General features: G+C 40.6%; 1 protein-coding gene across 1 annotated transcript; it reads right to left on the bottom strand.

The window, feature by feature from the left end:
* Positions 1–1,249: 1,249 nt before the first annotated feature.
* BET1 (Bet1 golgi vesicular membrane trafficking protein) lies at positions 1,250–12,894 on the bottom strand. The gene is made up of 4 exons (XM_067562187.1): positions 12,625–12,894; positions 4,075–4,190; positions 2,099–2,155; positions 1,250–1,411 (listed from the first exon to the last, which is right to left on the bottom strand). Exons 1-4 carry the CDS (start codon positions 12,641–12,643, stop codon positions 1,256–1,258), a joined length of 348 nt encoding a protein of 115 aa, XP_067418288.1. The 5' UTR covers positions 12,644–12,894; the 3' UTR covers positions 1,250–1,255.
* Between the last annotated feature and the right edge of the window lie 1,203 nt (positions 12,895–14,097).

Genomic DNA, 14,097 nt, shown 5'->3' with positions numbered 1-14,097 from the left:
ATGCATTTAACAGTGTAATAGTTGCTAGTCAAAAAATTTTTATCTTTATGTATAACCAAAACTAAGGCTTAAAAATCTTAAACAAATAAAGTACCTCTAATAAGAGGTAATTAGTACTATCTTGCATCATAATACTCTCCAGTATAAGAGCTTATCAATCTGACTTCACATTTCAAAATTAAGTAGCTTTAGAGGTCATTAACTGACAAATGTACGAAGGGTAAAAACCACAGTAATTCAATACAATCAGTAAGTTTTAAGTAGTTAATATGTTGCCTTAGGGCTTGTCTACACATGAAACATTGCTGCAGCTGCACCACTGTAGCATTATTTTGTAGACACTATCTATGGTGATGCGAGGGGTTCTTCCGTTGGTGTAGGTAATTCATCTTCCTGAGAGGCAGAAGCCAGGTCAACAGAAGAATTCTTCCATCCACTGAGTGCTGTCTATAGGAGGGATTGTCAGCATAGCTAAATCTCTCAGGGGTGTGAATTTTTCCATACCTCAGAGATGTAGCTATGCTGATCTAAGTTCCCATTCTAGATCAGTCCTTAGTGCTACTTGGTCTCAAAGAAACATTAACCAACATTCTTCCACTTTAGGTCAGTTAATTCCTCCTTAACTGCAAATTTAAAAAAAAAAAAAATTCTAAGCCACTATACTTATAGAAACTTGCCAAGCCCCACCCAAAGCATAATAAGTATGACTGTGCTGTACTTGTAGTTTCAGGTGGTTTAATCTATCAATGTTACAATAAATCTGTTTTGGATAAAGCACAAGCCTTTTTCGTACTTCTATAATCTGCAAATTACTACCAAACCGATCCAGAGGTCCCTGCTCAGGATCAGGCCCTAATTTAAAAAAAAAAAAAATTTTATTAAAGGTTTGAAACCCATAAAAGGAAATTTCTGAGTTAAAGGTTCAAAGTTTGTCCTGGCAAGGGCACACTTTGTTTTTGCATTTCCAAAAATATTTCCCAAGAAGTAACTTGAGCCAAGATGTTATATATACTAATGTTTAGCCTTGTGCATATTTACAATTGTTAACCCCAGAACACAGGGGATATGATACGAAGCTTCTGGAATGGTAAATATTAAGACAAAATATACATAAATGCACTGATATCTAATATAATTTACAACCATCATTTAACCATATTTATCAACAAAATATGTACATTTAAACTCTCTCTACAAATTAAGACCATTCTGTAATTCTGTTGAAGTGGCACAAAAAAACTGAATATAATTTGCATCATCTCAGTTTAATAATCCAGTAAATTACAAAAAAGACAAACAGTGAAAAGAGCATCATGTAGCACAACAGCTTTGTCTGGCTCCCTTTGGAGAGTGTTTTCAGTCTGCCTATAGTCGCACCTAGAAATCCACCCGTAGAATCAAAGTCAGAATCCTATGAAAGAGGAGAACATAGAATGATTCTAAGAAAGTAATACCACACATTAGAATGGACTATGCACAATCACTTATTGCAGTTGTCTTTTCTTCCTACATTTAGAGTATTAACAAAAATTCAAACGAGCACATGAACAGGAAGTTACATTTCGCTAGCCTATAACAAAGGTTATAACAAATCCATTACATCTTATTACCTATTTTCAGGTAAAAGCACATCTTAAGCAAATAACCAATTTTCTTTCATTTCCTTATTTTTGCTTCCCTCTGCCATTTAAAAAAAAAAATCAATTCTAGCACTGACATGCCTCCTATACAGGTCTATCAAAGCTATATTTTAAAATCCTATTGCATGTTTGCTTTAATGGTGCAGAAATAATTAGACTCACCTGGGATCTACCAATCTTGACTGTTCCTTTTAAAGTTATATTCATACAAAGCGTTTATATGAGAAAACACTGCTGCTATAGAAATAGTAGCTTATGGTAAATTTGAAGGATAGGACAACTGTTCTTCCTTTTGTCCCTATAATGAAGTAATTAACATTTCTGTGGTGTGATATAACATAAGGGATAAGTTCTTAGTCCTGTCAGTACAAATTTCTTAATTTAAAAAATGCCAGTTGTAAAAAAGCATATGTATATATCAATGTAAATATTCATAAGATTAGTTGCTACATACTTACCATGTCTGATAATATTTTATTTTGATTTTTAACTTCGGTTCCAATTTCAATGGAAAGCTGTAAAAGAAGCGAGCATTACCATTATTTAAGCCATATAAACTGGATTCTATTATATAGTGAAAGACGTCATTCTGAAACTATCTGTCGTATCTATTGTTTTTCTAGATGTAGTAACATGATGACAGATTTCTAATCTTTTTCTAAATGTAAGTTAGAGAAACACATCTATGAAATTGTGCACAAGTGCAATAGATAAGGCCCTCAGTCTGGGACACATTACTTTTTATCATTCCCCTATGGCAAAGCAGCTCTAACCTAAGTGCATCTACCTGACATACACAGATCCTCATCTGGTGATGTCGTGCCACCACAGTGTCAAAATTTATGTCGTATTAGTTTACGATAAGAACATATGCAGCCTAGGACTCGTATTATTTTATGGCACACATTTTTCTCAGGGTTTTTTTTTTTTTTTTTTGGGTTGTCCATAAAGATTAAGAATTTGGAATCAAATATTCAAAATAGTAGGGAGAAGATGTTGATAGTGTTTTCCCTATTTTTCTCATTTTACTAAGAACTGCTGAAAAGAGACATTTCATGAATTTCCAGAAACTTAAAAGATATGGGTCAAATGTAAATAGCAATAAGCTATTCAAGAGTGCAGTTCTTGGTCTACTGGCAGACCACATGGATGGCTGAAAGCACTGTCAGTGTTCCTGACTCTCCGCGCACCTGAGCGTATGTCAATCACCTAACTAATGCACACCCATATATTCCTATATTATTAACACAGGTATGTGTACAACAGAATTCAAGCTTTGCTACTTTGGGGCCATCCAAATGACCTACTGTTTGTGTGTCATGGTCCCAACCTCATGGTTTTTAGCTGTTTTTCAGTGAGGGCACTGAACAGATGATTCTAAGTGGAACTTATCAGGAATACAGCATAGTGCTAGGGGTGGGGAAGGTGGTTAGGAATGACAAGTTGTGAGAGCAGAAACCAGAACTTTTCCTTTCCTCCCTTTAGCTCACTCCCCCATTAGGTCTTAGCAGTCATGTTTTGGTGATTTTACTTCAAAACCCCAGATGCCACTTGTGATGCAACTCCCAATTTGATAATCCTAGTTCAAAATCTGATTTAAGATAACAGTGTTTATTGAAAATAATCTACACTTGTCTAGTTGGAACTGAATAGCTTAATTATGAGCAGCAGCCAGAGCAGTAATATTTGAAGAGCTCTGATTCTGTAACAGTCATTGCCTTGTATTATATCTCTAGAAACAGCATCTATAGTGAGGACTCAAAGATGTTCAACAGGTTTTGGAATGGAGTAACTGTTGGAAAAATGGAGATTCTTGTGAGCAGAGTGGGGTTTTGGTTAGAAAAGGGTTTATTTTAAAAATACAGTTCTTAATCTCTAGAAAGAGTTAGGTTCCCTAGACAAGAAGCTTCTCCTTTTGAGGAAGTTAGGATATTACTTCCAATATAATTATTCAGTATTACAAATTCATAAATAGATGTAGTAAAAATTGTCCAAACCTCAACTATGTGATTGTCCTTCAACTACTGTCTCTGCTAAGTAGTCTAATTCCCTAAACTAACAGGAACAAAAACAAACTGGCTGCCAGGTCAGTTACTGAGCTAAACCCAGGCTTCTAGTTTCCCCTGGCCAATGTGATTCATATTCCAGGAAAAGCTGACTTCTAGAGTTGAGAATAAGCAGTAAGTATAGACTCTACTGCCTTCAACAGGCAAGTAGCTTCATGATTAGCCAAAAAGGACATCTGGAGCTAAAATCTAATTAAAAGAGGAAATCAGTTACGTGAATGATGCATTGTGCTTTTTGACGGGCAATATTTTTTTCTTGTATTCAATTTATGTTCTAAACTTTTACTATACTGCTGCTTGACTGGTCCATAAGACTTTGTGCACTTAATTCAATCAAAGCGACAAAGCCACTATAATTGTATACTTACTGATTTTATGGCAGTGACTTTTGTACGCAGACTTTCGGTTAACCTTTCATTTTCTTCCTCGTGTACACTGTACCCACTATTGGTATAGCCATAGTTACCAGTTGCTGCTCCTTCACCTAAAAAACCAGTAAATCAGATTTACAGAAAAGAAATATCACCCAGGCAAAATACAGTACCCTGGGGGTCCAAGTGTATTTATGGTTACAAATGCATTTCCTTGTGCATCCCCGTAGCATCCTCAAGAGTGAGCAAGAGACACTGTTACTTATACAAATGCTCTCAGCCATTTAGACCATTGAGTTTAGCTTTCAATTAAAAAAATCAGTCAACTGAAAGGTTATTTGGTAGCCTTGATTTAATAAATCATATCATATTATGACCCAATTTTGCTCTCAGATACAGTACATTTGTGCATCCTCCAGTGAAGCCAGCCTGTATGTTAAACGCATACCTGAAAGTAGAATTGAGTCCATTGTATATTAAGGTACATAGTGATTCCAAATATGCCATTTGTAGGAGTTAAGTTTACTCAGTAAGAACCTTCACATTTTTTACTTTGGAATGTTTACATTTGCAACCTGTTATATGAATATAGGTTTTAATATCCCGTTAGTGTATAAAAAGGGAAAAAGGATTAACATACAGGGCTTTATATAGACTGCATAATCAGAGCTTTACTCCTGTGTCTACCAGCAAGAGACCTCTGCTTTCTAGCGGGATGCTACACTTGGCAAATCATCTGCTAGGTGGGTGACGGAGCTTCAGAGCTGCTACTCAGATTGCCAGCTGGCAGATTTCTGACTACTAATAGAGGAGAGTCAGTGCAAAACTCCTCAGCTCAGTATGATCACCCGCTCCTCCCCGTAATAAAGAGGTGCTCTCCAACTATCAGCTAAACAGCAGACTGGGAGAGGGATGCACCAAAAGCCCTGCCCCGACCCCTTACTACTCAAAGTAAAAGCAGTCTAGCTTCTCAGGGCTAAGAGGAATAGCAGGGTGAAAAAGGCCACAAGTAGAAAACATATCAAGGGAGGTGGATGGGTAAAAACCCGGATTTCCAGGATTGGGAAAGATAATGATGAAATCAAAAAAAAAAAAAAAAAGCTAAACTTTAGGGCAGAGATTGTATTATTTTCTTTCAGCTAGCAATCCAGTTCCTATAATCATTTATCAGATGGATAGCTGAAAAATTCAAATCACACTAAAACTGTTTGAATCCCCTCAACAAGATAATAGTTTCTCAGTTCATCTTTGAAAAGGTTTTGAGAGAGAGAAGACTGCAGTCATATCCACAAAATTAGATATGCACTGCGCTGATACAATCTCTTGATCAATTTCACACTGTACCTTACATAATAAAGGTTTATGCAAGAAAACTGCAGTACAAAACCAGATTACTGATACTATGGATTTATGATATTATGTAATATCAAGGTGGGTTTTTTGTTCAATATTTTTTTTGTAAAAACAAATCTGTAAAATCATTAAAAAAAATTTCACAAGTTGGCCTGATGACAAGTTTTCAGTAAGGATGAATAAACTGGAAAGCTTCCATTTCACAATCATGTTACTCAAAAATGGGGAAAATGGATCTTTTTTTTTCCAGAGTCCAATTTGGACTAAGACCAAGTATGGAAATTTGGCTCAAAAGGCACCTTTTCACAGTGTTACAGTCATGTACAAAATAGGTTATAACTGAAATAACCTCATAATATTCATTACTAAGTGATTATTATAGTAGTGATGTGTTTACAATGGACTTTGATACCCTATAGCTTGAAGCCAAAGTCTGTAGTTATATGTCAAAGTTCATTGCATGAGGCGGTCTTTTACAAGTGGAACAACCGTTCCAAACCTTTTTAATAAACAAACCTCATTTACATAAACCACAACTCCAAGTGGAAATGGGGTTGTCAGACAGGCATGGAAGAAGTAAGGGCAGACTTTTGAATTATAAGAGAAATCAGTGGTGTTTGTACTGTCCACAGTGCTGTCTGCTGTCATTATGGTAACAACCAGAATACAGGAAACACCACTGTGTAATAGGCAACCAAGGAAGGCCTGGTGGCTGGAAGCAGTGGCAGAAAGTCTAGAAATTATAAGTATTTGTAAGAACAAAAGTTACAGAGGGGTAGCCGTGTTAGTCTTTATACAGCAAAAAAAAAAAAAAAAAAAAAGAGAATCCTGTAGCACTTTAAAGACTAAAAATTTTATTTCTGCAGGCTTAAGCTTTCGTGGGCTGCAACCCACTTCATCAGATGCAAGAAACAGAAATCAGATAGGGGGTGTGTACGTACACACGCACACACACACACACACACACTCTCTCTCTCTCTCTCTCTCTCGGGTAAGGAACAACAATGGGGAGGGTAGGTGTTAGCAGAGTCCATTCAGATAGAGTAGATGAGGCCTATTCACAACCATTGATCAGAAGGTGAGAATGTGTGAACAGTAAATCGTCACTGTTCACACATTCTCACCTTCTGATCAATGGTTGTGAATAGGCCTCATCTACTCTAACTGAATGGACTCTGCTAACACCTACTCTCCCCATTGTTGTTCCTTCCCCTAGGATGTGTATATATACCCCCTATCTGATTTCTATTTCTTGCATCTGATGAAGTGGGTTGCAGCCCACAAAAGCTTAAGCCTACAGAAATTAAATTTTTAGTCTTTTAGTCTTAAAAGTGCTACAGGACTCTGGTTTTTTTTAATAAGAATAAAAGAATTTATCTAGACACAGCCCCGCTGAACCTGCTTCAATATGAGAGGGACTGGGTAGGAAAGTAGAAACTGAATAGACTGAAAAAAAACCAAAAAAACCCAGATTTCTCCCAAAGTAAAATGTAAGCATTTGTCAAGAGTTGTTAACAGGAAGACAGAGAGGATTCACGCTTATCTCCGAATGCACAAATTTTGAAAGGTTTTTTTTTTATTTTTCAAGATCAAATATTCTATTGAATGAAATCATCTATTGAAATGATAGAGCAAAGTTTAATAATCCTGTAAGCGGGCAGGACATTTTTTAATGCCATCATAAGAGAGATGTGGTCACACAATAAATTTAAGTCACTTTGAAACTGATGTTGAAAAGCTATTAGAAGGCCAGGCATTCAGGAACAGTCTGATATCCAAAAGTCAACAAATACTATAGAAACAAATGAAAAGCACAGAGCTGAATTTTATCAATTTGCAAACTCCTTTTTATGTTAAACACTATCTTCAATGTAGCACAAAATGAGCAATTCAGGAAAGTGCCTGAAGCACCTCAACCTTAGTATAATCATCCAGACATATTTAAATTTGCAGGTCTGCTACTAGATGTTGCAAGTGAAAAAAGGAGAAAAGTTACAAGAATCAATATTCTAGAATGAGCTGGTAACAACCCCTATATTTAGATGACTGACACGATATGACCCAGTACTGCGTACAAACACCCATTCAGGGAAAGCATGTTCCAATTTAATACTGATCCCATGTCTGAACAGAAAATCAAAGAATGTGGTCTGAATTAATCCTAAACTTCTGATGCATGGGTCGCATTATATAAATCTTGTTGATGAAGTATTAATACCTACCAGTCCTAAAACATATTATGGAAGTTCAAAAGTTCTTTTACTATCACCATGGTTGGCTGATCGAAAGATGAGGATGCCCAAACTTCCTAAAGACTCTGGAACTCAGGAACAGTCTCTGTATTTGCCCCCAACTACCATAAATGTTTAAATGTATACTTAGCACAAACTTTTTTTTTAAAAAAGCATGATTTTTAATCAGAGGATTACATAGAGAGGCACTAAAATAAAAAAAAAAATAGCAACTGAAGTTGTGTTTGCAGGGACTTAACACTACAAGCTGACAATTCCTTCAGTGGAAATCTGGCTTGATCTGATCAAAGAACTAGATCCACACCAGAAAAAAAATGAAAATTCAGAAGCAGCTATGGAACCTATTTCTTAATTAGTATGCTTGATCCCCAGTACAAAGAAGAATCAGAAAAATGGCTGATAACTCAGAATATATTCTCTCTCTTCTAGCATTTAAATTAAAGATCCAGATTTCTACCCCAAATTTATGTTTGTAGAGTACGTTGTATCATGCAGTTGCATCATAATGGAAGACTGGAAGTAAAATAATAGTCCTAGATTCTGTACATTTAAAAAAATATTTGTTGGTATTGCAGCAGTTTCTAAGGCTGTATCTACACAGTATGCTTCTTTCTGTGGCATGTAGAGTATGTACTGTACTAAGGTAGCCCCTCCAGCACAGGTTTAAATAGCAGTGTAGACCGTGAGGCACAGTTCAGGTGAGTAGAGTACACACACCTGAAGGGTGAGGGTATGTATCCGAGTACATACCCAATATGTCTCTACTTGCCTGAACCACACCCTCCTGTCTACATTGCTATTTTTAGTCGTGTAGTGTCCCACTACTTCAGTTGTTGGAGACATTCCCTGCTGCAAGAAAAAACTGGCAGGAGGAGGCAGCAGGGAAAGGTTCTGGCAGGGGGGTCCCCACTTTAGGTAAGGACTCCAGCAAAGGAACGGCAGCAGGAAAGGCTCTGCCAGCACCTTGCTGCTAGAGCCCTTCCCCACCGGAGGGAAAGATGTTGCCATAGCCTTTCCCTGCTGCAGATAAGGACTCTGGCAGCAGCGGAAGCCTCTAGCAGCAGCAAAAGGCTCTGGAAACTCCCCGCCACAGGTAAAGATTCCGGCAGCAGGGAAAGGCTGAGTCTCTCCCTACCACAGCTTTTCCTCACAGCAGTAAAAGGCTCAGGGACCTGCTGAAGCCTTTCCCCACTGCCAACCCCCTGCAAGAGTTTTTCACTGACGTGTAGCTACACATTGCAGCATGGACGCAGCCTGCTTTTCACTGCAGCACATATCTACACATACCTACACACTGCTGAAAGCAGTGTGTCATGTAGACATAGCTTAAAGCCCCATCAGGAATCAGGGAAACCGATAACAAAAAAATGGTTTAGTGGCCCAAAGTATTTAGTCAAAGGCCTCGTTTACACTTAAAATTTATACTAGCATAGCATAGCTATGTTAGTCAGAGGTGTAGGGGGGAAAAAAACACACACCTGGTGACATAGCTATGCTGACAAAGCCCCTAGTGTAGATGCAGCTATGCCAACAGACGAAAGCTTCTCTCGGCACAGGTAAGGTCATGGAGGGAGGTGGCGTTTTTATACCCAAAGAATTCCTCTGTTTCTTGGCATATGCTGAGTCCACCCTAGTGGGCTATACTCACATCAGATTTGTAGTATAGACACAGCCTAAGTAATAGGGCCTGTTTTACCACATTCTGAATGGTTTGGTAAAAACTAATAGACCCTAACTAACTAGTAGACTGGGTAATCCATTATTTTATTTTATTTACAGAATTAGTTTTTTCAGTTTGGACAATTTTTCCTCATTTATTTTACCATTTCAAGGAAGAGGAAAATCACAACCTTACACAGTAGTGAACATAAGAACGACCATACTGGAACAGACCAATGGTCCATCTAGCCCCATGTCCTGTCTTCCGAGAGTGGTCAATGCCAGGTGCTTCAGAGGGAATGAATAGAACAGGTAATCATCAAGTGATCCACCCGTCGGCCATTCCTAGCCTCTGGCAAACAGCAATCCCTGCCTATCCTGGCTAACAGCCATTGATGAACCTATCCTCCATGAACTTATCTAGTTCTTTTTGAATCCCTTTATAGTCTTGGCCTTCATAACATCCTCTGGCAAGGCATTCCACAGGTTGATTGTGTGAAGAAATATTTCCTTTTGTTCATTTTAAACCTGCTGCCTATTAATTTCATTTGGTGACCCCTAGTTTGTATTATGAGTAAATAATACTTCCTTATTTATTTTCTCCACACTAGTCACGATAGACCTCTATCATGTCCTCCCTTAGTCGTCTCTTTTCCAAGCCTTATTAATCTTGCCTCTTACGGAAGGTTTTCCACACCCCAATCATTTTAGTTGCCCTTTTCAGTATCTTTTCCAATTCTAATTTATCTTTTTTGAGATAGGGTGACCAGATCCACATGCAGTATTTAAGATGTGAGCGTATCACGGATTTATAATATATTTTCTGTCTTACCTCTCTTTCTCCTAACGATTCCCAACATTCTGTTAGCTTTGTTGACTGCTGCTGCACACTGAGTGGATGTTTTCAGAGACCTATCCACAATAACTCCTAGATCTCTTTCTTGAGTGGTAACAGCTAACTTAGGCCTGATCTATACCAGAGAGTTTTGTTGACCAAAGTCAGCTTTGGTCGACAAAACAGAGGTGGTGTACAAACTGAAACTGACCCCCTGCTGACAAAACTGCCCAGTTTTTTCAACAAAATAAAACCACCTCAACAAGAAGTGTAGGGCTTTTGTTGATATAGTTTAGGGTGACAGCGTCAATGGAGACACTGCGTCCCCTTACATCGGCTGTAGGGATGTCATTCTTGTCAAAGCCTAAGCCTGGGTAGCTGGTTCCCGCTCCTGGCTGGGAGTGGGAGCCAGGAGTCTGGGTCCTTGTCCACCTGCTCCCCTCTGGGGCAGCCTTGTCAATTACAGGGCTGAGCTGTGAAATTAATGTGGAAGCCCATTCCAGATGAGAGATGGGAAGGAAGTCCCCTGCAGCTTCCCCCGGTGCCTGGCAGGAACCGGGAAATGGGGTGGCAGCCCACAGGGAGTCCAGGAGACTGTGGGCTCCTGGCAGGTGTAGCAGAAAGTGAGAACCTGAGACATGAGGCTTAGTATGACAAGCCAGGTATAAGGCCTGAGCTAAAGTAATAGTCAAGCTCTATAAAGCAAAGTTAGGTTCACAGCCTGATTTCTGCTGAGTCCAAGTTCACAGAATCTGGCAAGAACAGAGCTGGTATTGCAAAAAACACACATTCCTAAAGAAGCACTAGGCACAGAACACTCAGCAAGTACATTCCAGAAAGATGGTACCAGAACATCCCAGTACCAGGAACGATACACACTCACACCCCAAACATGAGGACACACTGACCCTTCTTAAAGATAAGGTCAGAATGGCAATGTGATGAATAGAGAGATGTTTTGATCAAACCATCCTGTACAAGGTAAAAGGTGGTAGGTATCCTACCACGTCAGGGAGGCAATATGCCACTTGTTTGTATCAGTGTATAAAAGGGTCTCAAAGGGAGTGTCTTCGTCCAGCCAAGGGGTAACACAGTTTATTGAGCTGGTCCCTTGTAACAAGCATTATGTGTTAGTGGTCCTGTAGAGTCTATGGGATACTAGGACCATGCTTCGTCTACGATAAACCTGGCTGGGTGCTTTTGTTACTGAAACGGATCTCTGGTCTTATTGGGTAATCCAATCATGGTTGGGGTCTTGGTTATCTGCACAGAGCTGAGACAACATACTCACTGGGAGAACACACACACAACCAACAACTGACAACAGCAGGGAGCTGAGAGATGGGGATCTCTGATCCCTCCCTCCCTCCACCCCCGCCCCCCGACTGTCTCTTAGGTCAGTGGAAATGCTCCTGGTGAAGACACACTCCACCGACCCAAGGAGAGCAGTGTGGACATGGTGGGTGTAAGTCGACGTATATTAGACTGACTTATTTTTTAAGTCTAGACAAGGCCTTAGACCCCATCATTTTATATGTTTAATTGGGATTACTTTTTCCAATGTGCATTACTTTGCATTTATCAACAGTGAATTTCATTTGCCATTTTGTTGCCCAGTCACCCTGTTTTGAGAGATCCCTTTGTAACTCACTGCAGTCTCCTTTGGACTTAAATGCAATGTGCTGTACAAGGAATAGTCCCTGCCCCAGACAGAAACATGATTGTAACTTCCAACGTCCCCATTTTACATAATTCTTCCAATGGCCAATATTCTTGTTATCCAACATATAAAGGGTTATTTCCAAGCCAATCTCCAGACACATCTGCAAGTTTGATGCCAGCTGCAGAAGTAGCCTGTCTTTAGGTGGGAGATGAAAAGCAACAAAAAGCTACCTATACATTTACAGATATGTTTTTAAGCCACGTGGCTCTAAGTCCGTGATCTTAGTACTAACATGCTGCAAAACAAAAAGGCAAAAATAAGAACAGCATGTCAACTGTATCTGCTCTTACTTCCTGTAGGTAACAGCTGCCTGCCCAAGGCACCTGAGAGAACTTCTACCATCACAACCTGCATTTACTGGGGAGCGGAAAGAAGCAGCTGGAGTGGTGTGTGTCCGATGAACCGAGATCAGTGAATGGGAAGGAAAAGTCCCCCAAGAGCCTCCCTTAAAAAGCAGCTGAGCGATGGGATGGTGGTAAAGAGGCCACACAAACGATGAATGCCTCATTCCCACCACCTCGCACGGCCTGTCCCTCCCCCATCCCGTACGCACCACGGCCCGCCTCCCCCCAACCCGGCTCCCTGGTTTCCCCGAAGCCGGGGTTTTCCCCCATTCGCAGGTGACCGGCCCGTGTCTCCCCCCTCCCCCACACGGGTGCTGAGGCTCCGCCCCCTCCCCACCAGCTCCTCTCCGCCCTGCAAGGCCCGGCCCGTTCCTCGCTTACCCAGCCCAGCGCGCCTCATCCCTGCGCCCCGAGCCCGCGCGGCGGACGGGCAGGGGAGGGGACGGGGACCGGGACCGGCTCCCACCCGCAGCCGCTGAGGAAGAGGCGCTGGACGCGTCGGCGACCGCGACCAACAGCTGCTCCGTCCGTGTTCCCGCTTCCTTCCGGGCCGGGGTCACGGACTTCAGCCCAGTCTTCACACACCCCTCGCCCCGCCCCCACTAACAAAGGGAACGCCACGACATCGCTTCGCCGCCGCGGCCCGCTGAGTAACGCCGTGCCTCCGCTCCATGGGCGGGGTCCTGCCGGCGGAGAGCGGGGCCTCCTGGGTAATGTAGTTCCAGCGCGGCGGCGGCGGCGCCATCTTGGCTGGCTCTGCAGTTGCGCGGGCCACCTCCCTACGCAGCGGCGGCGCTGAGGCCGATGTGGGAGGAGCGTGCGGAGGGGACGGGTCATTATTCACATTATTCACTAGGGAGGAGGGGCGGCGGCGGTGGCGGCTGGACTGTCCCAGCCCCAGGGTCTGGTGAGCCCCTCCCCCCCTTGGTTCTTAAATTAAAAGTTGTTTTGCAAATATAGCGGGCTTTAATTTATGAAGCCGAGACCTCGTTTTTGAATCACGTGTCCTAAACTTCTTCTGAGGATTGATCATTTCGTATATTGGTATAGTCTCAGTCTAGGTGTTCCTGGCATCAGGAGCCCCTGCCCTTTTTATGGCTGGATAGGAAGCATCAATTCTCAAGACATTGTTTTTCATTATTGTAAGATGGAGTCACAGTATTGAAAAAATTAAGAGCCACTGTCCTAGAGGAAGCCCCTTTTGTAAATGTTAAAGGAGCCCTTGCGGTTCGCAGCGGCTCAAACCTCACAGTCTCACTATTACTGAATATTTAGTGTTAGGAATGATGAATTATCTTTGCAAATGAAATTTGAATCTTCTGTTATAATCCTCAACCCATTCTAATGCTTTATATCCTTTTATTAGGGCTGTGATTCACTCTGTATTCCACTAGATTAATTTTATTTCCCAGGATGATAACTCTACTGGTAAAATATATTTTGTGGATGCAATAGATCACTCCTTTTGCAATTCAATTTTCCCTTGTTCGTCCCACAATTTTTTAATAAAACTCACTTTCTGGACTCAGCAGTCACTGGCTTGTGCTGCGTTAGGGTGCAGACAAAGATTCTAGAATATACTTAGAATTGGATATATATGTGTGTGTGTTAATTGTCACATTTTATTTAAAATACATTGTACAATTTTGTAATAAACAGACAAATATATTCATGAATGATCCACTCAAAGCTTTATATTAGGATGAATATTAAAAAAGTTAAATGATTTATTTTAAATATAAAATTTGATAAATACATTATTTGGAAAATATTATTGAGCTTCAAACATAAGCATATCAGATGGTTTAATTTCATTTGAAGCTGAGTGATTGCCTGGTACTTGAGTTTCAAGAA

This window comes from Emydura macquarii, unplaced genomic scaffold, assembly GCF_026122565.2.
Source record: "Emydura macquarii macquarii isolate MOO-44397 ecotype Brisbane River unplaced genomic scaffold, CSIRO-AGI_Emac_v2 contig_2422, whole genome shotgun sequence".
In the NCBI taxonomy this organism is placed as follows: Eukaryota; Metazoa; Chordata; order Testudines; family Chelidae; genus Emydura; species Emydura macquarii.
The sequence above is the reverse complement of the archived record's forward strand: the minus strand, read 5'-3'. Positions and strand labels throughout refer to the sequence as shown.

Excerpts from the sequence above, each read along its gene's own strand:
- BET1 (XM_067562187.1), bottom strand. Across the intron at positions 2,156-4,074 it reads AAGTCACTGCCATAAAATCA|CTTTCCATTGAAATTGGAAC; the intron begins GTAAGTATACAA and ends CTTCTTTTACAG. Across the intron at positions 1,412-2,098 it reads ATAAAATATTATCAGACATG|GATTCTGACTTTGATTCTAC; the intron begins GTAAGTATGTAG and ends CCTCTTTCATAG.